Source organism: Anabrus simplex, chromosome 5 (genome assembly GCF_040414725.1).
Source record: "Anabrus simplex isolate iqAnaSimp1 chromosome 5, ASM4041472v1, whole genome shotgun sequence".
Taxonomy (NCBI): domain Eukaryota; kingdom Metazoa; phylum Arthropoda; class Insecta; order Orthoptera; family Tettigoniidae; genus Anabrus; species Anabrus simplex.
In genome coordinates this window covers 234,329,966-234,357,838 of record NC_090269.1, presented here as the reverse complement: position 1 = coordinate 234,357,838, position 27,873 = coordinate 234,329,966, and the positions used below count along the sequence as shown (strand labels likewise).

The 27,873-nt window shown below is 42.0% G+C and overlaps 1 protein-coding gene across 1 annotated transcript in view; it reads right to left on the bottom strand.

The window, feature by feature from the left end:
* LOC136873928 (transcription factor CP2) overlaps positions 1–27,873 on the bottom strand; it is a 524,699-nt gene that overhangs the window by 262,692 nt on the left and 234,134 nt on the right. The window contains exon 4 of the mRNA XM_067147290.2: positions 5,507–5,615. Within this exon, the coding sequence (XP_067003391.2) occupies positions 5,507–5,615 (109 nt within the window). The remainder of the gene's footprint in view (positions 1–5,506; positions 5,616–27,873) is intronic.

The window sequence follows — 27,873 nt, the reverse complement described above, 5'->3', positions numbered from 1 at the left end:
CCCACGACCCAAAGTCTTACGCTCCAGGACACTGCGCTTGAGGCGGTAGAGGAGGGATCCCTCGCCAAGGTCAAGGGAAAAATCAACCCTGGAGGGTAGACTGATTAAGAAAGTTTTTTATTTATTTATTTATTTATTTATTTATTTATTTATTCATTCATTCATTCGTGTCAGTAGCACAATATAGATTACAGATGCATACTACAAAATTAAATAAAATACATGAAATTACAATACTTAAATAAAATTATACAATTATTTACAAAATATCGGCCCAGAATTTGGCTACGTTGGCCACGTTAACAGCATGTATTTACATGCGATATTGTCATGCATCGGGGTATATCCTGAACGACGGACTAGCACTCACTCCAGTAGCACTATTGCAACCTCAGTATGGTTAAAAAGAAGGAAGAAATTATTATTATTATTATTATTATTATTATTATTATTATTATTATTATTATTATTATTATTGTTGTTGTTGTTGTTGTATAACAAGAAATTTGGGCTTGTTTTGAAGCACTCAGTCGTGGTATGCACTGAGCCATCACGCCCCGCCAGACGTAACGCCGGCGATTAGTTTTGTTCGGGACAACAGCTACGTGATGAAGGGATTCACGAGCTATTCACGGTCTTGTTAAGCAAAAGGTTATTTCACGAATTCGCTTCAGCATAGAACAGCGACGGTGGTTGTACCGGAGGTACACCCGCTCAGCGCATTTCAATTAAGCGCTTTTTAGAAGGCTATCTATAACATGAACAATGAAACTCATTTCGGAATAAGTCTGAACATTTATCGACAGATGTCTCTATTATAAACTTATGTGTGCCCTCTGGTGCGAGGATGAACTATCAATTTTCAAAGTAATTTTGTGTGTCAAGGTTTCCTAAACTGAATTGTTTGTAGACTGTTTCTGGTATTCTAAGGTTACTAGCTCTTCTATCTCTTCCCGCCTTCTAAAAGGTTCAACCAACCAGGAATTTAGGTAATTTATTTTGTCCAGAGATTTCTGGAACTTTCCTCTCCGCTATAAAAGCTGGAACCTGTTGAGCCGTGTTGTCTTTTCGATCGCTCCAGTCCAGCAGCAGAATGTGGACAAAGAAGATAGGTTGAACTGAAAGAAGACATTATCGAATGAAACCAAAGTAAGATTTGGTTCAGCTCTAATTACTTCCGAAGTCGGGAAAACACAATGTTGATATCGCTGAAAGCGCCACACAACATCTAATTCTCACATACAGTCTTAACTGCTAATGAACAATCTTGTTCACTGAATGTTTACCTCTGACAAGGGAACATCGGTAATGGTTAAGTCGCCGATCGCGATGAAACTTGGAAAACACGTACGCGTACACGTAAAAAAAGATGTCGGCATCAATTTTGTGTGCCAACATTCATTAGGGCGTTAACTATGGGGCCTAAAAATTCCACGCGATCAGCGATGAATACCTGCTGGCCAATGTTAAGCCGGCACACTGCGTACCTGGAGACACACCTCTGCACCTCCTCCCCTCCCCACTCCAATTGGTTCGCCATCGCACGTTTCCCTTCGCCCCGCGCTTGCCGGCTGCTTAGCTGTTGAACGGGACCGGCTCTATACTTTGCTTGTTTTCGTACTATAATTATTAAAATCCTTTAAATAACGTTCCGTTTCACACATAATGATAATAAATAACCTAAACTAATATACCCATATTTTATGGAAATATTATATTTTTATTCCTGCTAATTCCGGTGAGTTGTCACATTCGTGGGTACAACTCCGAGTTAAGTACCACCGGGCGTGGTCAAACGTGGGATGGGGTACCGCGTCCTACCTACGGTTAAATTATTATTTACTTCTAAAACGCCTTAAAGCTGTCGGTAGTGTCCTTTAGAGTGGGCATATGGAATTAATTAAATTAAATCACCCACCACTAAATAAATCTCCCACCTTTAAACAACGTTAAATACCTTTTTATGTAAAGAAATTACGTGCCTGGGTAGAGGATCTCAATGAATGTCCAGATTTTCTTTTTATGTCCTCTTCACCCCACCCATTTTGTGTACGCTATCAGTTGTGTCATAACGAAACGACATCCCAGACGACAACAACAACAATTATAAACTCCGGGTTTAAAACTACTGGTATTTTCCGTTTTGCGTACTCTGGTATAAGGAATAGGCCTATAGGTAGAATTATGTTATCTGTGCGTGTACTGAACGATTTATTTATGTTTTGCAGTGACAGGCACAACACATTTCAATTGCAGCAATGGTTGTCGAATATAAATAAATTTAATGCATAGGCAATTTTGATATGAGCATGACATGGAATGTAGTAAATTCTGACGTAATAAGAAAAGCCTTGAAAAATAAAAAAGATGTGCATTTATATACGCAGTAGATACACAGTAATTACAGGCAGACCTGTAGTCTTACTTTACCGGTTCTTTCAACAAGTACCGATATTGAAGTATCACACTACAGTCTTCTGGGTATAATGGTAGTTACATACGCAAAAAGTTAAATGGCTATTGTACGAACTGATACAACAACAAACAATTACAAGGCAACACAATAAATGACTCCGTATACATTACATCGAGCAAACTCCCCGTCAATAACTGATAGTAAACAAAAACAATCTTTGGTCTATTCGAAACATTAAAAAATAATGAAAAGAAAACCGAAACAAAACAATTAACAACAGGCACCATACGTTTTTTGCTAGTTGCTTTACGTCGCACCGACACAGATAGGTCTTTTTTTTTTGCTAGTTGCTTTACGTCGCACCGACACAGATAGGTCTTATGGCGACGATGGGACAGGGAAGGGCTAGGAGTGGGAAGGAAGCGGCCGTGGCCTTAATTAAGGCACAGCCCCAGCATTTGCCTGGTGTGAAAATGGGAAACCACGGAAAACCATTTTCAGGGCTGCCGACAGTGGGGTTCGAACCTACTATCTCCCGAATACTGGACACTGGCCGCACTTAAGCGACTGCAGCTATCGAGCTCGGTATCGTGAGATGTGAAAAGGAGCTAGGTAATGTTTATTAAGGTTTGTATGACGAGAACGGAGACATTCTTCATTGTCAACCGGTCCAAACAGGCGCATTCACTCTCCAATAACTTGCTATGGAGCACCTTCATCTGGTTTTCGTCCTACGAAGACGGACGTGTGTTCCTTTGGTGCTCCGATAGCACGCGTCCCGTCAGCGTCTCCTTTTCAGGAAGTATAAGGTGGCAGTTGCGGGAGGAGTTGTCTAGATTACTTCCAGGATGAACATGATGAAGTCCTGGAAGTTTACACTCAGCCTACTAGTGTTCGTGCGATCTATCCTGCAGATGAAATACCGATCTCAGCTAAGTCCAGAATGACAACAGCAACTATCCCGAGACAAACTCCACTTATCATGTCTAGGTAATCATGGTACGGGGTTGGAATATCCAGCAGAAGTGAAATGCAGAAGTGCTCCGAGACCATTTTCGAGAGGTCAGGGAAGGATATGGGGAGATCGGTAGTACAACTATTTCTAGTCTCTTAGAGGTGAAGCTTCCACGGTATGTAGAATTATTTAGTTTATTTTTCGGGTTGAGCCGTGTTGTTGTTATCTGTACATTACGTACAGTTTGCCGACGTTTCGAATACATTGCAGTATTCTTTTTCAAGGCGACTGAAATACCCCTACTCGATCCGAGGTAGTCAGTCTCCAAGGCTGTGACACATACCTTCCACAATTCTCACGAGACAGCCAGGGGGCTTACGTCAGCCAGAAAGGCTAGGATATAAAACACCAAGGTCAGGAACCAACCTTATAGTGTAATTACTGCCTGGGAGACTGACTACCTCGGATCGAGTAGGGGTATTTCAGTCGCCTCCGAAAAAGAATGCAGCAATGTATTCGAAACGTCAGCAAACTGTACGTAATGTACAGAAAACACGATTCAACCCGGAAAATAAACTAAATATTTCTAGTCTCCTGACAGAAAAAACAAACGGATCACAATTACTAATAAGAAACTATTTACATTGTAATCTACTAGTCCACACGAGACAGAAAAATACCTTTAATTTCCCCGATATGCTGTACGGTAAGACTGTCCCACAATGTGCTGGACTATTTGCCTTGAAGCTCCACAACCGCATTCTGCAAATTAAAGTTTTCTCGACTTATGCTGTAGGTCGGCGTATCTGCCATTGTGAGTTCGAATCCCTCTGATTTGCCCGTAACACACTGTAGGTTGCAAGGCACTGGAGACAAACATACTTGCTTCCAGACCTGAATCAGACTGAAGCTGTTGTCAGCTAGGATCCTCATTTAAGTGTATTTAAATGTGATATAATGAAGCAAGGATCACTGCTCTGATCACGAAGTCTACAGATTCGAAATCAGCGATTGTCTGTGTCCAGACAGAACCGTAATTCGCCTATTAATACCACTCGTCGCCAATCCGCACGCTAACGCGTTGTCTGTTCCTAGAAGAATTTCAAACTGCTAGTGGCTTGGATATGGTAAGCCTACTGGTGGACACAGACGTAAGTGCAGCGACGGCCGTGAAGAACTTACAGCCTATCGCACAATGAAACGATCCTCCCTACGGATGGTCTGCCCAGGGGCTGCTTGGCCGAAGCTGTTCCCCGTCAGGAAGTCGACAAATTTAAGAAACGAGATGTCCACTTCCGGAGGTGCACATGGAATTAAGGTTCACTCAGCCTACAAAAAAAATTAGTACGAGGTTAATTCCTGGAACAAATGCGGCCGGGCGTAGAGCTAACCATTCTATCTCACCAAGAGTCGCGGTTACGGATAGTGGAAGCCTTTACCTTCAACACCTCCCGGGGCCTCCACGGCTTGATAGTTTGCCGGGATCAACTCGAGCCTTCTCGACACCTGTGTGTACTCTCGCCTTTCCATTGCGTTCGACACTGACGCACAGTGTAGTCAGAACGGTTCAGGCGGTAAGCACTGAGTTGAAACGTCCAACTTTGCCTCTCTTAGTCCCCCAACGACACCGCATCTCTCAAACTCATCGAGCTGGTTGCCTACGTGCCGACGGGGCACGTTGCATGTTCACTCAGATTAGATCTGTGGCTCATACTGTTCCTGGGGCCGTGTACGGCCCCTAGTGGCACTTCCATGCAAGCAATCAGCATTACACAGAAATGGCACACAGGCCTGCCTAGGGCGATACTGTGGGGCAACATTCGATGCACACACGCGATTCGTTCATGGTGCGGTTTTTACTTTTTCAAAAGAGTGTACTTAAAATGTAAAGTTTTAAGTTATTATCTGGCCATGCAGTTAGAACCTGAAAGACGAGAAATGTATATGAATATGTCACTACTTTTATCGTTTCCTTTTTTGTACCTCCCTGCCGCACTCTAGCCTTCTTTTATCACGAGTCATCGCTGATTACTACTGTACTATGAGGCACAAGTAAAGGGAACACTGTATAAGAAGTTTCCACAGAGGCTACTCCTTTCTCTAGGACCATTCAATTACGAAAAATGTGTACTCACCTCATGTTGTAGGAATTAGTGGAAGTGGACAAGTCCACTCCCAAACCCAGTCCGCTGGCATCAAGTTCTGCTTCCAAGTCCTCCACCTGCCAGCCACCCAGCCGGGGTCCTGTAAAGTCCAAAAGCATAACATTGGAACAACAGAGGAAAATATAAGGACAGAAAAATACACTTCAAAGTATGCTAGCAATCTCATAGCAAAAAACGAAAATAAGTTTGAAACATACAGTATCTAGGATGAAAAAACGAGCAGTTACCACACAAAATGAACAAAGAATGTTTGATAACACACTGCAGTTACCCGTTAAGGGGACGTAAAGTTCGTCTAACATTAAGGCAGAAGGAGCATTACTGTTTTCAAGGTGCCATAATTGAACCAAAAAGCAGTAACGTTATTAAAAGCCAGGGGCCTGTTCCACGAACGAACTTTGCAACTTTTCAACTTTGCACTTTTCACTTTTCAAATTTCTGTTCCACCATGGTCTAGGTTGTACTTTTCAATTTTTTCGCAAAGTGAAAAGTCTTTGCGAATGAGTGATAGATCGAGTTTATTCCATGAGCAAACTGTATAGGCCTAATACTCTACGATTTTAATGCTTTACTTTTCGCGGCGAATTTGACGGTATAATTGTCGTACAGTTTACGTTTTTATCATGGGAAAAAAGGTTATTACAAGTAGCTGGCTGTGCTGGAAGTTGTCAAGGAGAAACGTGACATACTTTTTCGACAACTTTAAAGACAACCTCTCAAATTATGACACATCAATATTAACGAGAGTAGGCTGCCGTCAACACATTCACACACAGAAGGAAATTCACCCTTCATTAGAAATGCCGTCGCTATATTGAGTGGATTATCAGGCTAACGTACTGTTAGGAAATATTACATTTACTATAACATCTACGACTTTGGTAACAGTTCGCAAATAATGGTTTTGATGTCCCATGCATTGGTGTAACACCGTGCAGCTGGGCACCATTTACTAACCAATGTAAGCATATAAGAATTTGTTCTTTTCCGGAAAGGGATTGACTTCTTTTTGTTACATGTTTCAATAAATGTCCGATCATTTCAAGAATATAATGAGCCTGTGTTGGGGTAATACGAAATCGCTCGCGAAAGTTCGTCGAAGTGAGGTTATGAAAATTAATCTCGTCTTTGTACGTTCTCTTATTGGATTCTTCATCACTGTCCTCACTTGATGCTAATAAAAGCTCACGTCGTAACGTGTTTATATCACTAAACCAAATTCTACGCCGAGAAACTAGTGTACATACTTGTTAATTAGCATATGGCAAGGGAATCATCTCTTTGCAAGATTTATGAAAACTTTTCACTTCATTTCTTTGCACTTTGCATTTCTGTACCAATGGAGGAACATAACAGGCTTGAAAAGTGAAAAGATTCCTAACTTTTCACTTTTCACTTTGCAAGTTAAATTTGAAAAGTGATGGTGGAACAAAATCTGAACTGAAAAGTGCAAAGTGAAAAGTGAAAAGTTGCAAAGTTCGTTCGTGGAATAGGCCCCAGGTAGTAAGAGATACAGTATAATATTCGCCACTCAAGAGGGTACAACGAACGTAGAGTCGAGACTACAGAATCGTCTCCATGCATCTGTTTTTTGTTTGTTTGTTTGTTTTTTGCTAGTTGCTTTACGTCGCACCGACACAGATAGGTCTTATGGCGACGGTGGGATAGGAAAGGGCTAGGAGTGGGAAGGGAGCGGCCATGGCCTTAATTAAGGTACTGCCCCAGCATTTGCCTGGTGTGGAAATGGGAAACCACGGAAAACCATCTTCAGGGCTGCCGACAGTGGGGTTCGAACCCACTATCTCCCGGATCCAAGCTCACAGCTGCGCGCTCCTAACCGCACGGCCAACTCGCCCGGTCATCTGGTTTTCAACAGAGTTTTCTTTTATCTAATGTTGGTAGAACCTCCTTATAATCTGTTGGCCACACCACCCCTTTGATAAACCAGCCTCTTATTGGTTTGAAATGAAATCCGGCACCTTTGAACGAAGATCAGCTATACGTGAGAAATGGGAGAGGTAAAAAAAAGTTTTTCTTTTTCTTTTGTTTACACATTACTTTATGTCGCACTGACATAAACAGGTCTTATGGCGAAGATGGGATAGGAAAGGGCTAGGAGTGGGAAGGAAGCGGCCGTGGGCTTAAGGTATAGCCTCAGAATTTGCGTGGTGTGTAAAAAGGAAACCACGGAAAACCATATTCAGGGTTGCCGACAGTGGGAAGAAAACCTGACTATTTGAAACACATTTCCTTGTAAAGTGTGACTACACCAGGCCTGTGGAAAAGTATTCCTGAGCCGTGAGGAGACGTATTCCCTCCCCTCCCTAGCTGCAGAAACTCAGGGGCACATATACAAATAGGTTAGCTGTAGGAGTGGCGGGTCGTAAAGTCATATTAGTTAGAACTTATACTTTTCTTAATAAAGGGTATTTGGAAAATTCCATTACAAATTTATAGGGTAAGTAGAGGGGACTGAGTTGATAAGGATTTGAATACGCACCCACGTCCAGAAACGGTACGTTTCCTTGTTACATACAATTTTGTTCGCAGCCGATCGTCGTTGATCTCTGAGCGAATTGGACGGTCGATAACAAGACGAAAATCGTTTACTCGATCGATTAAGACGATGCTAACTCTTCTTGTTGAACCATCTGCGAAAGGCATCCTACTTCTTCGTAAACCTTGAGGATGTCGCATTTACAACACTTCGGTGCAGAAAACTGACTGTATATCACAAAGTGAATTCTAATGATAAAATACCGATCGTGTAATTTAACTGGTGGTTTTTCAAATTGTCGTTTTACAAAATCCTTCACTGATAAAGCTTATATTGCCGAAAGAAATACACTGAGTGGCCAAAAGTTATAAGAAGACACTGAATGTAATGTTAATAAAGTGTTGCTCCTCTGCGATCCCTCAAAACGGCAGCAATGCGGCGAGGCATCGACTCTACAAGGTGTTGGAATCGTTCTGGAGAGATCTGGACCAATGCATCTTGCATTGCTACCCACAACTGGCCTTGTGTAGTTTGTGCGGTGTTCATGGAGCGTTCACCAGTATCGACAGTATCCCATAAATGCTCGATTGGATTAAGATCGAGAAATCTGGAGGGCCAATCTATGGTCGTAACTTCGCTGGACTGTTCCTCCATCCACCTGCGTGCCATCACAGAGCGGTGACATGGCGCATTGTCCTGATGAAACATGGCATCTACATCAGGGTACTCTAGGGCCAGAAAGGGATGCAGATGGTCTGAAAAAATGTCCACATAACGTCCACCTGTCAGCGATCCCTGCAGCCGGACAATGGGGCCTAATTGCGACCATGAGAACACCGCCCAGACTAGAATTGAGCGACCTTCCGTCTGGACACAACCTTGTTGACACTCAGGATCCTTAGCTTTATGGTGCATATACCACATTCCCACGCGCCCATCAGTTCAACACAACTGGAACCGGGATTCATCGGACCATACCACATGCCGCTACCGTTCCATGGCCCATTGCCGATGTTCGCGGGCACATGCACGTCGTTGACCTCTGTGTCGAGGTGTCAGCAAAGGGACACGAATTGGTCGTCGGCTGGTGAAGCCTATGCGGTGCAGTTGCCTCCTTACAGTCCTGGTAGAAATGGGTTCCTGACTCCCAACATTCAACTGAGGGTGATCTGACTCCCAGAAGCCCGTCGAGCGCCCAGTACGGTTGTGCGGACGCGACGTGATTCCGTCCGTTAAACACCTGTGGTCTTCCTGTGCGGCGGTTTTCGCGGGTGGTAACTTTCTCTCTGCGATATTGAAGATCCACCCTCGACACTGCTGACCTCGGAAACCCGAATTCGCGTGTAATCTCCGCAATGCTATGATCCATGCGCCGTGATCATTCCACGTTCAAAGTCGGTTAATTCACGATGTGTTGCCATCTTCACGACACTGGTGTCTGTGACAGACTGTTCAACTACGCCGCAACTAGCCGCAATGCTCAGGGGTCATACAGGGCACATTTTCTAATGGGACACTCCTTCCCGTGACTTTTTTTTTTGCTAGGGGCTTTACGTCGCACCGACACAGATAGGTCTTATGGCGACGATGGGATAGGAAAGGCCTAGGAGTTGGAAGGAAGCGGCCGTGGCGTTAATTAAGGTACAGCCCCAGCATTTGCCTGGTATGAAAATGGGAAACCACGGAAAACCATCTTCAGGGATGCCGATAGTGGGATTCGAACCTACTATCTCCCGGATGCAAGCTCACAGCCGCGCGCCTCTACGCGCACGGCCAACTCGCCCGGTCCCGTGACTTTTGGCCACTCAGTGTATATACTTCAATAGGCTGGCAATACTTTGATGCTTTCGGTGAAAATATCTGAAGTGTAACACCTCTGTTTGGAACATACTCCAAGAGATGCCTCGAATTTTCGGGTGGGAATAGTTCGTACTCACTTTGAAGACTTGACCTGATAAGGAATCACACAGTAATAGGCTTTCACTTACATGTCATTCAAGGAATGACGTTCGTTCGTCCTTTATCCACTTTTGCTTGCCTCCACACGAACGTTTCGTAAACATGTTGCTTCAAGATTATTTGAAACATTTATGTCGAAAGTACCTTGTGTCTCTTGAAAACAGATATGTAACTTGTTAGCTAATCGTCCACTCATTGATAAAGCCACATCAATTACATAGCTGTATGTCGAGCTACGAACAGACTGAAACACAAGCTGTAGGTTTCTCTCCTCTGAGAGATAGTGTTGACATTAACGACATTTCATAATGAAATTGACTTCGTTCATTGTTCCAAACATGTACTTTGTCCAAAATTCCCTATGTTATACATCTGTACACTTCCTCCACAAACTCTTGTTACCTTCCGACGTGTACGAATATAGTAATATGCCTGGATGAAATGCCATATTCAGCCTTAAGATTGTCGATAAAAGTAATCAAAGCTCTAAAATTGTCCAGGCCATTTTAAACGCTTCTAATGCCTACATGTGCAGATGTCAATAACAAAGTAATTCCATATGTCAATGATCAATCAAATTGCGACATTACATGCTCTGTTAAATTTTGTAATTGTGACAGCCTGTCTCCTTTGAAGTGAGCTTCTCGTCGTTTGTTCGTCACACGCATTACTTGCAATCCATTCATTGCGCCTCATTAGTGTGCTGTAGGAGTTGAAGCTACATTGTAATAATCTTCATAAATGTTAACCACTATGCCATCACCAATATCTTCAAATACATTGGGCCTCGAATTTTCGGGTGGGAATAGTCGTACTCACTTTGAAGACTTGATGATTCTTGTTGCTCTGGAGACGAAAGTCTTATACTGCTTGAACAGCCATCTTCACATGCGGCTTTTCGTCTCCTTCAAATTCAAGATAGCTATCCAGCGTATCGCCATGCATTTCTGTGTCATCTCCATTATATTTCTGCATTACTGTGCTATAAGATATTCGCGAACTCCATATCCTCGATTCCGTCTGCGTTTCCACATTCAGCAAGCCTGTAATATTTTGACAGCATTCATGTGATTAATTCTCCTCATGATGCCAACGTACACAGTTTACACTGTAACCCGTAACCGAACACTCCAAGAGATGCATTCGTAATGTAGCTATACTTGTCAGAACACATACAACATGCCACAGTCTAATGGCGTTACGAGGCAACTGCTGAGTTTTGCATGACGATGTCACAGACATTTTTTTGTTTGTTTTTTGTGATAATCTATATTCTAAGCGTGTTTTCGCGCGGCTCAGAGCGTTTGAGGTCAAGGGTGTCCCTTGTAAATACAGCTATTCGACATCCAAAGCACGATTTACAGAAGCCATTTTGGAACTGATAACAATCGTTAGACATTTAGCAAAAGAGAAGAAGTATGTTAAATAACACGTAGGTTAACAAATTGTTAGCATTAACATTTGTTGATGGAACGCAATTCTGTTCATTCAGATTTCAAAACGATCTAACAATGCGTTCAGTATTAACAACTGTCGATGAAACCCGGCATCATAATCACGAACAACTTTTCTAGAACCGAAGATACGAGATGAAGATTCGTTTTCACGCTGACTGAAAGCTGAGTCTCACCGATATTCAACTAATATCCATTACAACATAGCTCAGGGCTGCCAGCTATGACACGACGCCTCAAATCTTAACCGACTACTAATAGTTTCATATCGAACATTTCTATATGGCGAGCGTCTCTCTTCCCGATCCAGAGATGACCATGAAGTGTAGACCTATGTTATGTTCAGGTCTCAAAATGACTTCATTCTTGTAATCTATAAACGTACAATAAAATCAAACCGGAAATCTTCGAAAATGAAAAAAATTACCTCAAAAGTAATATATCGATATTCCTCTTCAAGTAGGTAACAGTTTTTTCAGAAAATTATATTTTTAGCAAGACTATTTCTATGTCTCAAATGTCAAAGAACAGAAACATAATAATGTTCCACAAAAGTTTCACAATGCTGCGTAATGAAAAGTTATTTTGCCTTTCTGTCAGGTCTCGCTCTCATATTTACAGTTTTAATTGCCGATTCAGCAGTTCAAATGATCTCTCGTCATGTCCACCTATATGCATTAAGTCAGGTGACAAAAAATCACACGCTACAGATTAACGATAAATACCATCAAACAAACATAAAACCTCCCAATTTACCACTTTTTTTTCAGATTTAATGGGAAACCATTGACGGCGGCAACCCTGGTTATGTTGGATACACTCGCAATGAGCGATCGATTCTGGAAATGTTTACTCGACTCCAATGTGCACATTTCCGGCTGATATTCAATAGCACGTAGGCTCTAGAAGTCTAGATAAAGCGATGACTGATGTTCGCCATATTGGCACTAGATCCCATCGAGATAGCAGACCGAATTCACGGCTAGTGTTGCTATGGCTGCACCGCATTACTCGCGTTTATACAATATGCGGGCGCTAACACAATAAACGTACACGAAATATAAACTTTAAGATGTCCATTTGACAAAAAATGACTTTTGAATTATTTCCTTCCATGTACCATTCCAGGAATATTTGAACAGAACAAGCTGGTCAACACACTAATTTAATGGCTTAACGTTATTCCCTGAAAAGATTCGAATTTAGGTAATCCTGAAAATGACATACAAAGTATTAAGATATAGCTGAAACTATTATTCATTTAAAATTACTTTATTTGTTACTTTATATATAATATTTTGTGTATACAATATAGGCATTGGTTTGATTCCGCTTACAATTCATCAATAGAAATATCGTCATCAATTTCTAATAATTCATGCCAATCGCTTTCAGAATCAAAACTCGCCCATGAAGGCGTTAGCTGTTGGAAAACTAATTTGGACGATAGCAACTTTTTCCTTATTTCCTTTGTACGGAAAAAGAAGCAGCACATAATGTAATGAAACACTGATTTTCCCAGACGGTTATATCTGTGACCACTGCTGCATCCTAAGTCCGTGCGTTCGACAAAAATAGGACCTATACGGCCCAAGCATGCGAAAAAAATATCCCCCAAATTTTTTTGTCCTGATCGCAATTTTTCTGAGAAAACCTCGACCTAAATATGTGTACTCGAGTTTGGAGGTTGTTTATAACCAATAGGCTTACAGAAAATCCAGTTAACAGCATCATTTTCCTCGTTTCATTTCGCGTTAGGACATGTAGATTTGGGATTTTTAATGTGTATTTTAATGTTTGTTTTATCACAGGTGGAACGCAAAAAATGCCCGTTTGAAACGTGTTTCAACAATTCGTCAAATTTAGGACATTGTTTCTCAAAAACCCGATGTATGATTTAATCCAAATTTTAAAACATTATAGACCTACATTCATACATTTTGGAATTTTATGTTTTCAAGAAAAAAAAATTATATCAATTTTGCAAGGTAACTTTTTCTCGGCTCGGGTTGGTTGTAAAATTGCGTTCTTGGTCGCGTTGTGATCTTTATATATCCAATGGTTATGCTGTATGGCTGTGAAATACGTAAGCGAATTCACTTTGTATATGTTTGTATTGGGTAGAATGACATGATCAGTAACTGGCCGGAGCAGTTCCTGGCCCTGCGACGTTACCACGATAGCGCGGGACACCGCGCCTCGATCGGAGTTGAATCTGCTCATTACGAGTCGCATGTGCAGTAACATTTACTACGCCGTTTGCTAAACATTTTCCTCTGGTATTTAATAATTGCCTGTGATTATGATCATCATTAAAACAAATGGTATTAAGAGGTCATGAAAAACACTTCCCATTAGCTTCTCCCATGTGGGCTTTGACCTCCATTACCAGCTTTAAAATTTCTTTATTTTGGTTGCATAATATTTTTTTTAACTTTATACATAATATTTTGTGTGTATCTTACTATTTACAATATAGTCGTTGGTTTGATTCCGCTTACAATTCATCACTAGAAATATCGTCATCAATTTCTAATAATTCATGCCAATCGCTTTCAGAATCAAAACTTTTTAAAGACTGGCCACAACTGGCTGAACTTGAATGACTCAGGAAGGTGGTCTATTCCACAATATTCTTTTTCAATTTCTATGGAATGTTTAATATATTTTTGCCAGAGATCAGGCGTTACGGAACGTACGGTTTCTTCACATAGACATAGGCATAGCCAGGCTGCCAGTAGCTCGCTGTGAAATGAACGATATCGAACTGATCTGGGCCTTTGTAAAGAACAAACTTGCACAAATAAACCGAGCAAACGCTGAAGATAAGGGAAAACTGCATTATAGACCTATGCCAAGAAACCTTGTGTTCTGTAACGCCTGAGCCCTAGAAGAAAGTATAAAACATCCCATCGAAATTCGAAAAGAATATTGGGGAAAAGACCACCTTCCTGAGGAGATTCAAGTACAATCAGTTATAGTCAGTCGTAAAACTCTGATTCTGTAAGCGATTGGCATGAATTAGAAATTGATAACGATATTTCTAGTGATGAACTGTAAGCTGACGCAAACCAAAGTAGCCTATATATTGTAAACAGTAAGATATACGCAAATGAAAAATGTTAACCAATAATATACATCTATAAATAAAACAGAAACCGTATAAAAACCACAATAACCGGGCGAGTTGGCCGTGCGGTTAGGGGGGGGCGGCTGTAAGCTTGCGTCCGGGAGATAGTGGGTTCGAATCCCACTGTCGGCAGCCCTGAAGATGGTTTTCCGTGGTTTCCTATTTTCACACCAGGCAAATGCTGAGGCTGTGCCTTAATTATGGCCACGGCCGCTTCGTTCCAACTCCTAGGCCTTTCCTATCCCATCATCGCCATAAGACATATCTGTGTCGGTGCGACGTAAAGCCACTAGCAAAAAACCACAATACATTTTTAAAAGCTGACATAGAGGTATAAATAAAGCAAAAACAACATAAAACCAAAATACACTTTTAAAACTGCCATTGGTTTTCCAAAAACCGCATGAGAAAAGCTGATGGGAAGTGTTTTGCATGACCTCTTTATACCATTTGATTTAATGCTAATCACAGGTAATTATTAAATAGCGGAGTAAAATTTTAAGCAAAGGGCAAAGCAAATGTTACTGAACATTGTTATTATTTTCAATCTGCTTCAATTTGACTCTGCATGCAGCTAATTCAATTTTGGTTCTAATTAAATACCTACCAGAGCTTTTAACTTGTCTTCTCAAATTTAAAATAATTCTAGAATCATCTACGACACCATCAGCTACTTTAGATCTACAGGGTAAATTGTGATTAGGTTCTTTTATTTCTATATTATCGTCGCCATTAGGTGCTTTAGATGTGGAGGACAAATTGATTCTATTACACTATAAGCTTTTGCTGTTAATATTGCCAACATGTTCTTTGAATAATTCTCGTTCCAGTAGAGCTTTTTGAATTTTAAGTGACTTGCTTAAATAGGACGGCAAGTTTGCAAAAAATGTGTGGGACAGTTCTTGGCTTTAAGCTCCACCTTATTCTCGGAATTTCAACTTTTCCCCCAGTCAACAATAAACGAGTCCACCTTTGTGGCATTCACAAATCCTAGACTTACGCGAAGCACCATGTCTTTCCTTGCGATTGCTCTGGTCCACTTTGAGAAATTTTCATTTTCAGGTGGTGAGAAGAAATGCTTATCTGATCTGTAACCAGATCGACATCCCGGCACAAAGCACGACGTCATTTTCACACTCACTATATTCCCAACTATAGTTAATATACTTACAAATCACTCACGTAACAAAACACACGCGCACCCGGTACAAACATTGCCACCAACAGGTCCAAGCAATCGTTACGCTGCAGTGGCAACTCTCCGCATAATAACCATTGGTTTTCCACTGGTGATGGAAAGCGAGTCGAAGTACTCTCGCTTCCTATTTCTATTCGCTATGATTCAGGTACAGCAGGTAAAGCTAGAAACTTCCCCACATCACACACTACTGACTCCATATTCTCCCTATATATAAACATAAAAAGTATGGCCCGGCTCTTTGGCTAAATGGTCAGCGTCGACACCTTCGGTTCGGAGGATCCCAGGTTCCATTCCCGGCCGAATCAAGGACTTTAGCAGCGTCTGGTTAATTCTTCCGACTTGGGGACTAGATGTGTGTGTTTGTCCCGATACACATCCCTTCTTAAACATAGAACACACCACCCTACCAACCCCCACACAAACATATAATGGTGAATACATCCCTCCACATAGTGTTGGCGTCAGGAAGGGCAACGCTCGTAAAACTGGACTCAATAAATAAATAAATAAATAAATAAATAAATAAATAAATAAATAAATAAATAAATAAATAAATAAATAAATAAATAAATAAATAAATAAATAAATAAATAAATAAATAAATAAATAAATAAATAAATAAATAAATAAATAAATGTGTGTGCACGCCCACGCGACACACAGTTAGCACCCGCGACCCCATAAGGGTGTGGGGAAAGCGGCAGAGGAAGAGTTAGAGGAAAGGGCACAGGAAAAATCTACTAATCATAGTTCAGGACGACTCTCTAGGGTCTCAACTTACAAACTGGCTCAACCAAGGAGTGAGGACTCCCCACCCACCGTGAACCGTGACAGACGGAAAGAGACTGTAAGACGCAGTCAGATTCTGGCAATGACTTGAGAAATATAACCCAACGCTTCAACATTTAAATTATATTACATTATATCAATTGTCAATTGTATGCCTTTGCTGGCGAGATGTAGTGTTTACACTGCACTATGTCTTCTGGTATGGGCTATATTAAATTTGTTACTTTCATTGACCTGCCTCAGTCTCATCCTTGGCTTTGACAATATGAAAGTGACTGAGGTATGAGTGATGCTAGTAATACCATTGCTTATACAGCCAGTCCCTGTTATGAATGGTGTGAAGATATCGCTCATAGGGTCGGTTGGTGCATGCATTTCAGTGGGCTTGGTAGACTGATATGTAATAGCAACGGCTGGCTCGGTGAGGAAAGCAACGGGAAACTACCTCACTCCTCATTTCCCTAGTACGCCTCTTCAGTGACGCCTAGGCTATATGACAGCTGTTGGTGGATTTGAAGTGGATCAAACCAGCCTTCGGGCTGAATACCCAACATACATATATATCAATTGTTGCAAAGTAAAGCCATCTCCGTACACGCATGAAGGTCCTGAGAGAAGCGGAAAGTAAAGGTTTCCACTATCCGTAACCTCAGCACTAACTGAGACAGAGTGGTCACTCTACGCCCGGCTGCCTCTGCTCCTAGGAATTAACCTGGTACTCATTTTTGGTTACGCTGAATGAACCTCAAGACTACGCACTGCTCCAAAAGTGAAAATCTCGTTTCTTAAACACTTCTCAACTTGCTGACTGAAAGTCAAAACCACGTCCTTCCGGGTGAACCAAGCATGAGTTTACTTCCTCAGCTGGGCAGCCCCTATATGAAATTATTTTTGGAAAGATGAATTTCATACAGCTTATGTTCATATTCTTCTGATCTAACGACCATCAACACTAGAATTTACTGATTTAAAGATTACTTATTTAATGATTGTAAAATATATGATTTCTGAGATCAAGATTAAACGCTGAACGCGTTTAATTGCTCATCCTCTTTTAACACAGAGTTCAGTGCAGACCGCCACGTCAGGTTGCACGTTTTAAGAGAGCTGTGCCAGCGTCGTTAATGAGTGTGCTAACGAACCGTCTTTAACACTGCACGATGGTAGATAGGATTTCGGTCGACGCTGCAACACAAAAGGGATGGGGCTTTGTAAGAAACCGCGGAAAATGGAAACTTGAACGATGAAAATCCTAAGTGAAAGCATCGTGTTCAAAAACTTGATCAACCGAGCTCGATAGCTGCAGTCGCTTAAGTGCGGCCAGTATCCAGTATTCGGGAGATAGTAGGTTCGAATCCCACTGTCGGCAGCCCTGAAAATGGTTTTCCGTGGTTTCCCATTTTCACACCAGGCAAATGCTGGGGCTGTACCTTAATTAAGGCCACGGCCACTTCCTTCCCCACTCCTAGCCCTTCCCTGTCCCATCGTCGCCATAAGACCTATCTGTGTCGGTGGGCGACGTAAAAAAAATTAAAAAAAAAAACCCTTGATCAAATTGAAGGAGTACTATAATGTTATCCAAAGATATTTCAGCTTCGCCTCGTTAAAGAAACAGGTGTTGAATTCTGGGAGGTTGGTCAGTTCCTTTCCGTTCCTCCTCTAGCCAACAGCATGTGGCTATCCATCCAAATACTGACCACGTTTCTTAATAGGGCCTATAGCAGATTTCACAGGATTCGGTGTTTCTATATGGCTACGACGTCGGCAGTGAATTTATGTCCGTTACATAAAATGATCCCTCATATTCTGCAGCTGATATTATAAGAATGTTTGCAACTGCTGCAAGTAGTTTTTTCCTAATTGGCTTTACGTCGCACCGACACAGATAGGTCTTATGGCTAGGAAAGGTTTAGGAGTGGGAAGGAAGCGGCCTTAGTTAAGGTACAACCCCAGCATTTTCCTGGTGTGAAATTGGAAACCGCGGAATGCAAGCATGATGAGGAAAATCATCACTAATATGTTGATGGCACCCATTTTCTTGAAACGAAATCCTTCTAATGCCCAATCAGGTACTGGACCAGGGACTATACGACCCGTCTCGTTGCCTCCCCGCCTCGCCCCGCTTCTCCCGAGAGGGAGGGGCGTGGCGCGTATTGACAGAGATCAGTCCCTCTTGTAGAGTTGTTCAGGTCGCTCGGTGCAAGCAAACTGGTCGAAAAGCAGCTGGTCTCCGCTCATTTTATCTGCGGGTGTGGAGGTAGAGAGAATGTTTGTCAACCTTCTTTGGGCTGAGAAAGGGAGGTACTTTAACCTTGGGAATGTAATGTATTTGTTACGCTGCTGGGAGAGGCTACGGGCCTCATTGATTGGAAAGAGTAAGCTTTCTGAAGGAATGTTAAAGAATGAGACTTGTTTTAAATGTAATTCGTCATATTGTGTTTTATGGACATTGCTTACGAGGCTGAGCCTCGGTTTTCTGGTATAATCAGATTCGTTGGTTGGGCAGTTAGTATAATTTTTCCCTCATTGAAGTTGAATTTGTATGTGGCCTAAAGCCCCTGAAGTTGTTGAATATTTGAGAATTGGGTTGTGATATACTCCTCTCATGTTATGAAAATAATTTCGTTCCCTCTGGGAAGCTGGCTCCCCGGTTCCGCGGTCCTTTCCAGATTCTTGATTTCCTTACCCCGGTCACCCTGTTGGTGAGGGACCCCGTGACGGAGGGAGTTTTTCGCGTCCATCTTTCGCAGGTTCAATCCGCTCAGTGTATTTTCTCTGCTTTGATTCGTTGGCGAGAACCTGCGCAGTCTGTTTGTTAATTTCTGCGGGGATGTGTTTCCCCTATTGGTTTACTAACTCCTGGATTTGGAGGGGGGGTATATCTCTCTTAGTCTGTAAGTTTTTTAATTTGATATGTGAGCCCTCCTGCAGCCCTACCTTGCCTCCCGCCTCCACACCCGGTGCGCTAGCCTGGGTCGTTTCCTTCCATCTCGACCCTTCGACCTTATCGGCTTTTGTGAGACAAAACTGCTGGCCTTAAACGTCTGTGTTTCAGCATTATGGAGTTTTCACCTTCGCCCGTCGCTCCGTGAGAAGGGCCCCTCATGTGGGCGTGTCTTGGCGAGCACTGACTCCGTCGGCCATCCTTCAGGGCCGTTCTTCTACATGTTCTGTGCTGTCCAGCATCCGCTGCCAGTTGTTGCACGCATCTTCTATCTGGCTTTCTGCACGTTGGTGTGGCTATTTGCCGCGCGCTCGGCATTTTCACTGACTTTGAGCCACGCCTGCTTGTCTCACCTTGGACTTGGAAGCCGGTACCTCCTGGGATGTTGGCTCTCATGGATTTTCTTTCATCGCTTATTCGTCAAGCAACATATGTGTATCATTCTAATTTAATATTAAGTAAGTTGTTGTTGTTTGTGTATCGCAAGGGAGGACTCTTTCTTCAAGAGTTTTCAAGTGTGAAGCAAACAGTTACTTATCTATTGAAAGAATTAACTTTTTCAACAAGAGCTCTCATGTGCAAGAAATGAACTTTCCCAACCTTGTTGGGGACTTAGGGAGGGAGGTCTGTACCATGAGTTACGCTCCCTCGCCGTTCATTTCTGTTTTCGGCTTTATTTATTTGCCCAGATTTATCTGTGTGTGTGTATTTTATATTTATGTGTGTATTATTTTTCCTCGTTGCTTTATAAAATGTATTTCGTCCCTTCCCCCTTTATGACCCCAAGGAAAAGGGACATTATTTCCGCCCTGATGGTTTTTTCCATCTTAACGTTGGCAAGAGTTCCTCCGATCTTCACACCCGTCTCGTTGCCTCCCAGCCTCGCCCCGCTTCTCCCGAGAGGGAGGGGCGTGGCGCGTATTGACAGAGATCAGTCCCTCTTGTAGAGAGTTGTTCAGATCGCTCGGTGCAAGCAAGCTGTCTGGTCGAGAAGCAGCTGGTCTCCGCTCATTTCATATGCGGGTGTGGAGGTAGAGAGAATGTTTGTCAACCTTCTTTGGGCTGAGAAAGGGAGGTACTTTAACCTTGGGAATGTAATGTATTTGTTACGCTGCTAGGAGAGGCTACGGACCTCATTGATTGGAAAGAGTAAGCTTTCTGAAGGAATGTTAAAGAATGAGACTTGTTTTTAATGTAATTCGTCATGTTGTGTTTTAAGGACATTGCTTACGAGGCTGGTATAATCAGATTCGTTAGTTGGGCAGTTAGTATAATTTGCCCTCATTGAAGTTGAATTTGTATGTGGCCTAAAGCCCCTGAAGTTGTTGAATATTTGAGAATTGGGTTGTGATATACCCCTCTCATGTTATGAAAAGAACAGTGGAGATTTTGTATTATGTAAGGGCAGGTCCTACCCCGCCCCCATTGAAACGAAGTTTATTCTTGTTAGAATGCTTTGCAGTAATAAATATTTAGCATAGCAAATGGCCTCGGTTTTCACTGACTTCACTACCGCCCCTTTTGTTACGTGACTGGTACATGGCTCTGATCTTAAAGCCCACACCTTCCTTAATTCCACTTCCGCTGCCAATTCTTGGTGCAGATTTCACATCCGAATTTTCAATTTTACAATTTAAACGTGTTTTTAAGTGGAAACACAAGGCATTTTACAAAACCTCCAAGAGTGACGGAATTTGGGCAATTACTTTCAACTTACTAGAGAATATTTTCTTCCTACCCGTTTCCCCCTACTTTTTGTGATCAGCACACGCGTGTGGATTTGGCTCAGTTTTACGGCCGGATGCCCTTCCTGATGCCAACCCTATGTGAAGGGACGTATTCACTATTGCGTGTTTCTGTGGAGGTCAGTAGTGTGATCTGTTGTGTGTAGATGAACATGTAAATTGAGATCAACACAGACAGCCACCCTCTGAGCAATAGGAATTACAGATACACAGTTACAAAAATTGACCCAGCCGGAATTCTAACCTGGGGCCCCTCTAAACCGAAAGCCACAGCGGTAACTGTTCAGCCAATAAGCTGGACTGGACAAGAGAATAAATGGTTCAAATACGGCTGTCTTACCAAAATGTCCATTACTTCAACCAATCAATGATTTATATTTAAGGCTGTCGCCTAGGAGGAAATGTATCAAATGTATCAAATGACTAATTTATCGTCCTATAAATTTGCCCAATTTTTTTCCTACTGAATACTGATCTACATTTAGGACAGTCGCCCAAGTGGCAGATTCCCTATCTGTTGTTTTCCTAGCATTTTCTTATATGATTTCAAAGAAATTGGATATTTATTGAACATCTCCCTTGGTAAGTTGTTCCAATCCCTAACTCACCTTCCTATAAACAGATATTTGTCCCAATTCGTCCTCTTGAATTCCAACTTTATCTTCATATTGTGATCTTTCCTACTTTTAAAGACACCACACAAGTTTATTCGTCTAGTAATGTCATTCCGCGCCATCTGCCCGTTGACAGCTCGGAACATACCACTTAGTCGAGCAGCTCGTCTTCTTTCTCCCAAGTCTTCCCAGCCCAAACTTCGCAACATTTTTGTTACACTACTCTTTTGTCGGAAATCACCCAGGACAAATCGAGCTGCTTTTCTTTGGATTATTTTTTCCAGTTCTTGAATCAAGTAATAATGGTGAGGGTCCCATACACTGGAAGTATACTCTAGTTGGAGTCTTACCAGAAACTTTGTGCCCTCTCCTTTACATGCTTACTACAACCCCTAAATACCCTCATAACCACGTGCAGAGATCTGTACCTTTATTTACAGTCACATTTATGTGATTACCCCAAAGAAGATCTTTCCTTATATTAACACCTAGGTACTTACAGTGATCCCCATAAGAAACTATCACCCTATCAACGCAGTAATTAAAACTGAGAAGACTTTTCCTATTTGTGAAACTCACAAACTGACTTTTAATCCCATTTATCATTATACCATTGCCTGCTGTCCATCTCACAACATTATCGAGGTCATTTCCATGGCTAAATGGTTAGCGTGCTGGCCTTTGGTCAGAGGGGTCCCGGGTACGATTCCAGGCAGGGCGGGGAATTTTAACCATCATTGGTTAATTTCGCTGGCACGGGGACTGGGTGTACGTGTCGTCTTCGTCATCATTTCATCCTCATCATGACGCGCAGGTCGCCTACGGGTTTCAAATCAAAAGACCTGCACTTGACGAGCCGAATGTGTCCTCGGACACTCCCGGCACTAAAAGCCATACGCCATTCCATTTTTAATCGTGGTCATTTTGCAGTTCCTCACAATCTTGTAACTTATTTATTACTCTATACAGAACAACATCATCTGCAAAAAGCCTTATCTGTTATTCCACTTCTTTACTCATTTAATTTATATATATATATATAGGTAAAGAAAACATAAAGGTCCAATACTGCCTTGAGGAATTCCCATCTTAATTATTACAGCGTCAGATAAAGCTTCCTCCTACTTTAATTCTCTGAGATCTATTTTCTAGAAATATAGCAACCCATTCAGTCGCTCTTTTGTCTAGTCCAATTGCACTCATTTTTTCCAGTAGGCTTCCATGATCCACCCTATCAAATGCTTTAGACAGGTCAATCTCGATACAGTAATACAGTCCATTTGAGCTCCTAAATCCAAAATATCTGATATATCTTGCTGGAATCCTGCAAGCTGAGCTTCAGTGGAATTACCTTTCCTAAACCCAAACTGCCTTCTATCGAACCAGTTATTAATTTCGCAAACATGTCTAATATAATAAGAAATAATGCTTTCCCAAAGCTTACATGCAACACATGTCAAACTGACTGGCCTGTAATTTTCGGCTTTATTTTTATCACCCTTCCCTGTATACACACGGGCTACTATAGCATCTCTCCATTCATTTCGTATAGCTCCTTCATGCAAACAATAATCAAATAAGTACTTCAGATATGGTACTATATCCCAACCCATTGTCTTTAGTATATCCCCAGAAATCTTATCAATTCCAGCCGCTTTTCTAGTTTACAATTTTTGTATCTTATTGAAAATGTCATTGTTATCAGCTGTAAATGTTAATACTTCTTTACCGTTAATCACATCATCTATGTGGACATTATCCTGTTAACCAACAATCTTTACATACTGCTGACTGAATACTTATGCCTTTTGAAGATCCTCACATACACACTCCACTAGTTCATTAATGATTTCTGGAATGTCCTTTTTGGAACCTGTTTCTGTCTTAAAGTACCTATACATACCCTTCCATTTTTCACTAAAATTTTTACGACCGCCAATTATGCTTGCCATCATGTTATCCTTAACTGACTTCTTTGCTAGATTCAGTTTCCTAGTAAGTTCCTTCAATTTCTCCTTACTTCTACAGCCATTTCTAAGTCTATTTCTTTCCAATCTGCACCTCCTTAGTCTCTGTATTTCTCTATTATAATAGGGTGGGTCTTTACCATTCCTCAGAACCTTTAAAGGTACAAACCTGTTTTCACATACCTCAACAATTTCTTTAAACCCATCCCAGAGTCTGTTTACATTTTTATTTACTGTTGTACTCACCACCTATTTTGATCGGTCCTAGTATCTTTCTCAAGATTTTCCTGTCCTGGACCTCCAATTTGTCCAACAATCCTTTCCTGTTCAGTATCAAGCATTTTGTGGCGTATAGGACTTCTGGGGGGATAACTGTCTGGTAGTGCCTCAATTTGGTGTTACGAGAGTGACATTTCTTGTTTTAAGGTTCTTGGTCAGTCGATATGCTAGCTCTAGGCTGTTAATCCGGGTTGTTAGTGCTACTCTTTCTGACATATTAGGTTTCAGCCATTCTCCCAGGTACTTAAATCTTTTGACTTTCTTAATCTGGCCCTGTTCCAACTGTAGTTCGCTGTGAGTATCACTGATGATGGTGAAGTATTTTGTCTTTTCTAGAGATACCTGTAATCCCACACTGGCAGCCTAGTGTGTAAGTGCATTGACTGTTTCATGCTACTTCTACTGAGTTGGCCAGAAGTTCCAGGCCATCTATGAACGCCAAACAGTCTACTAATAGTCCATTCCGTTTGTAACCTAGGTAAGTAACGGTTAGTGTTATTAGCTGCCGTCCTCGGAGGCCTGTGTTCGATTCCCGGTAATGCCAGAAATTTAAGAATGTCAGGACGACTGGCATGTGGTTGAAAGGGTACCTGCAGCTCACCTCCATTGAGGCTGAGCCTGAAAAGAGCTGCTCCACCTCGGCATGAGGACACGAGTTTGCTTACTTACTGCTTGGAATCTTTTGTTCTTCCAGTTCTTATTTTGGTCATGATTTCTGTCAACCGCATTCCCTTCCCAGTTAACATTTGGTAAAATCAGATCACCCGTTACAATAACGTTCCTTTCTGTATCTTTCCCCACACAGCTGATCATCTTATCACATAATTCCGCACCGGGCGAGTTGCCCGTGCGGTTAAGTACGCGCAGCTGTGAGCTTGCATCCGGGAGATAGTGAGTTCTAACCCCACTGTCGGCAGCCCTAAAGAAGGTTCCGTGGTTTCCCATTTTCACAACAGGCAAATGCTGGGGCTGTACCTTAATTAAGGCCACGGCCGCTTCCTTCCCACTCCTAGGCGTGTCCCATCCCATCGTCATCACAAGACCTGTCTGTGTCGGTGTGACGTAAAAAACAAATTGTAAAAAAAAAAACAGTTCGGCATAAGCGTCAGCGCCATCCTCGCCAGATCTACACACCTTAAAAACATCAAATTGCCTATTATCCTTAGAGATAAGTCTCACACGTAGAATTTACCGAGCGAGTTCGCAATGCGGATAGGGTTACGTAGCTGTGAGCTTACATTCGGGAGATGGCGGGTTTGAATACCGAACCTGAAAATGGTTCTTTGTGGTTTTTTATTTTCACGCCAGGCAAATGCTGGGGATGTACCTTAATTATGGCCACTGTCGCTACCTTCCTAATCCTAGCTCCTTCCCATCCTTGGGTCTCTGAAAACCTTCGATGGGTTACTGCAACGTTAAACCACAAGCAAAACAGATGATACATAGAATTCCATATTTCTCATACCGGTACTGAAAAGTGTCTTAGCTTACGAATTATTATTTCATCTGTATGAATACTTCTCCTCCTATCTTTCCTGACCTGTCTCTACGATAACCACTTCAGTTCCCAGAGGAAAATTTCCGCACCAATAATATCACTTCTTAGCCACGATTCAATTTCTATTTATCTGGTAAGTATGTATCTATTAAATTAATTCTAGCTCTTTCTTTACAATATTTCTACAGTTTAATACTAACAATTTTATCTCATCCTTACTTGCCTTCCAACACCCTATTCTCTTATCACCCAGTCCAGGTTGTTTCCCTGAATGTACCTCCCTACAACTCTTCTCAACAAACCCCTAACTTATATGTACCATTGCGGTTCAAGTGAAGGCCATCTGTACGCAGATCCGTATCTCCTACCCACACATTAGGATGTACAAATCTCACTCCCAGTTTCCCACATACCCATTCCATAGTCGCATTTAGATCCCCAATCACCCTCCATTCAGTATTCTTCCTACACAGTAGGGGCTATCTCACTGATAATCACTGCTTTCGTAGACTTCTCCCGTAACTAGATCCCACACATCCCCAACTATGTTAGTACCTATTACTGCTTGTTCTACGCAGTTGGTACCAACGTGGAAAATTACCACCTTCTCCTCGCCCTCCTCCTTCCCTTCTGCTTCCCTCAACATCTGCTTTAACATCATTTCTGGATAATACTCTGCCATGACCCACCTCACTAGATCCCCTTCTCTCCTGATCTCCCTTAACTTCCCTGACATCTTCTGAACCTACTTCCTCCTCCCTTCTCTCCCTCTCAATGCCCTGTTCCATCTCCCTCTTCCTACCCTCTACTCTACGTTCTCCTTTCCTCTTGTCCCGTTTCGCCTGTGTAACAGTTCCCAGATCTCCTCATCCTTATGCTGTTCTACCTGTAGTGAATCATAGTGATTCCTCACCGAACCTCCCCTAAGCTCACTCCCTGAGGAAAACCCTTATCCGCCATTTTCTTCCCCTTAAAACATTAAGCCACCTGTCGTTCACAACTGCTCCCATTCCTCTCCCTCCCTTTTGCCTACCTACAGTGTCCTGTACTTTGATTGTGGGAGGTCTACCTTAATTCCTGATCTCCGTTACAAGTCTAATTATCTCCCTCAAACTCGCTATCTCTTTCCTCATCCTGCTTAGTTCCCATTTACACCCACAGTCCTTACACCTGTCTCTCTCAGCCATTCTTTTATCTCTTCAAAGAAGTAAAATAATATGGAAATATCAACAGAAGTAAAATAGGGCACACCTATTATATGAATATAAGTAGGTAGGGTATATATGTCAGACTACACAAAGATTTCATGACAATAACGCAAGCAAGGTACTAACTAATAAAATAAGTACACTGCAATTGAGGCGATCGACATAAAAAGAGCACACAGACCTACCTTTTGCGTAGAATGTACAGGTTTGTCCGCCATTTTCTCTAGTTAATAATGGTGAACGATTCAGCGGGATATGTTGAAAACTGATGTTGTTACACCTGTTTAAAGTTAGCCGTGAAACTTTTCCCAGTTCGTGTCACAGCTTCTCACAGTGTGACAGGAACTTTGGACTTATCAGACAATACATTAACCAGAAGGAAGTGATTGAGAATGCCAAGCCTTATCTTACCGCAATGTTACTGTGCCGCAGAAACCCGTCTCCATTTTTCAAGTTACAATAGACGTGGATCAGACTGGGATAAATATTTATCACCATTCTTTTTTTTACACGTCAGAATCCAGAAATAATATCCCATTCACAATTATGCAGTATGTGATCATAAACACAATGAGAGGTGGTCATGTGTTGTGTTCTCACACCTTCACTGCAAATTTCAACCTCTTTCGCATATGGAAATGTCCTTACAGACAAGAAAACTTTGGAAAGACCGCTCCCCTGGACATCAACCACAAAAAAGTGAAGGATATAAGGAGCCTGTACAAATTTTTGTCTGGAGACGATGTTGCGTTTATTGAGGAGATTTAATTTCGTGTGGCTGTTTCTAGCCGAGTGCAGCCCTTGTAAGGCAGACCCTCCGATGAGGGTGGGCGGCATCTGCCATTTGTAGGTAACTGCGTGTTATTGTGGTGGAGGATAGTGTTATGTGTGGTGTGTGAGTTGCAGGGATGTTGGGGACAGCACAAACACCCAGCCCCCGGGCCATTGGAATTAACCAATTAAGGTTAAAATCCCCGACCCGGCCGGGAATCGAACCCGGGACCCTCTGAACCGAAGGCCAGAACGCTGACCATTCAGCCAACGAGTCGGAC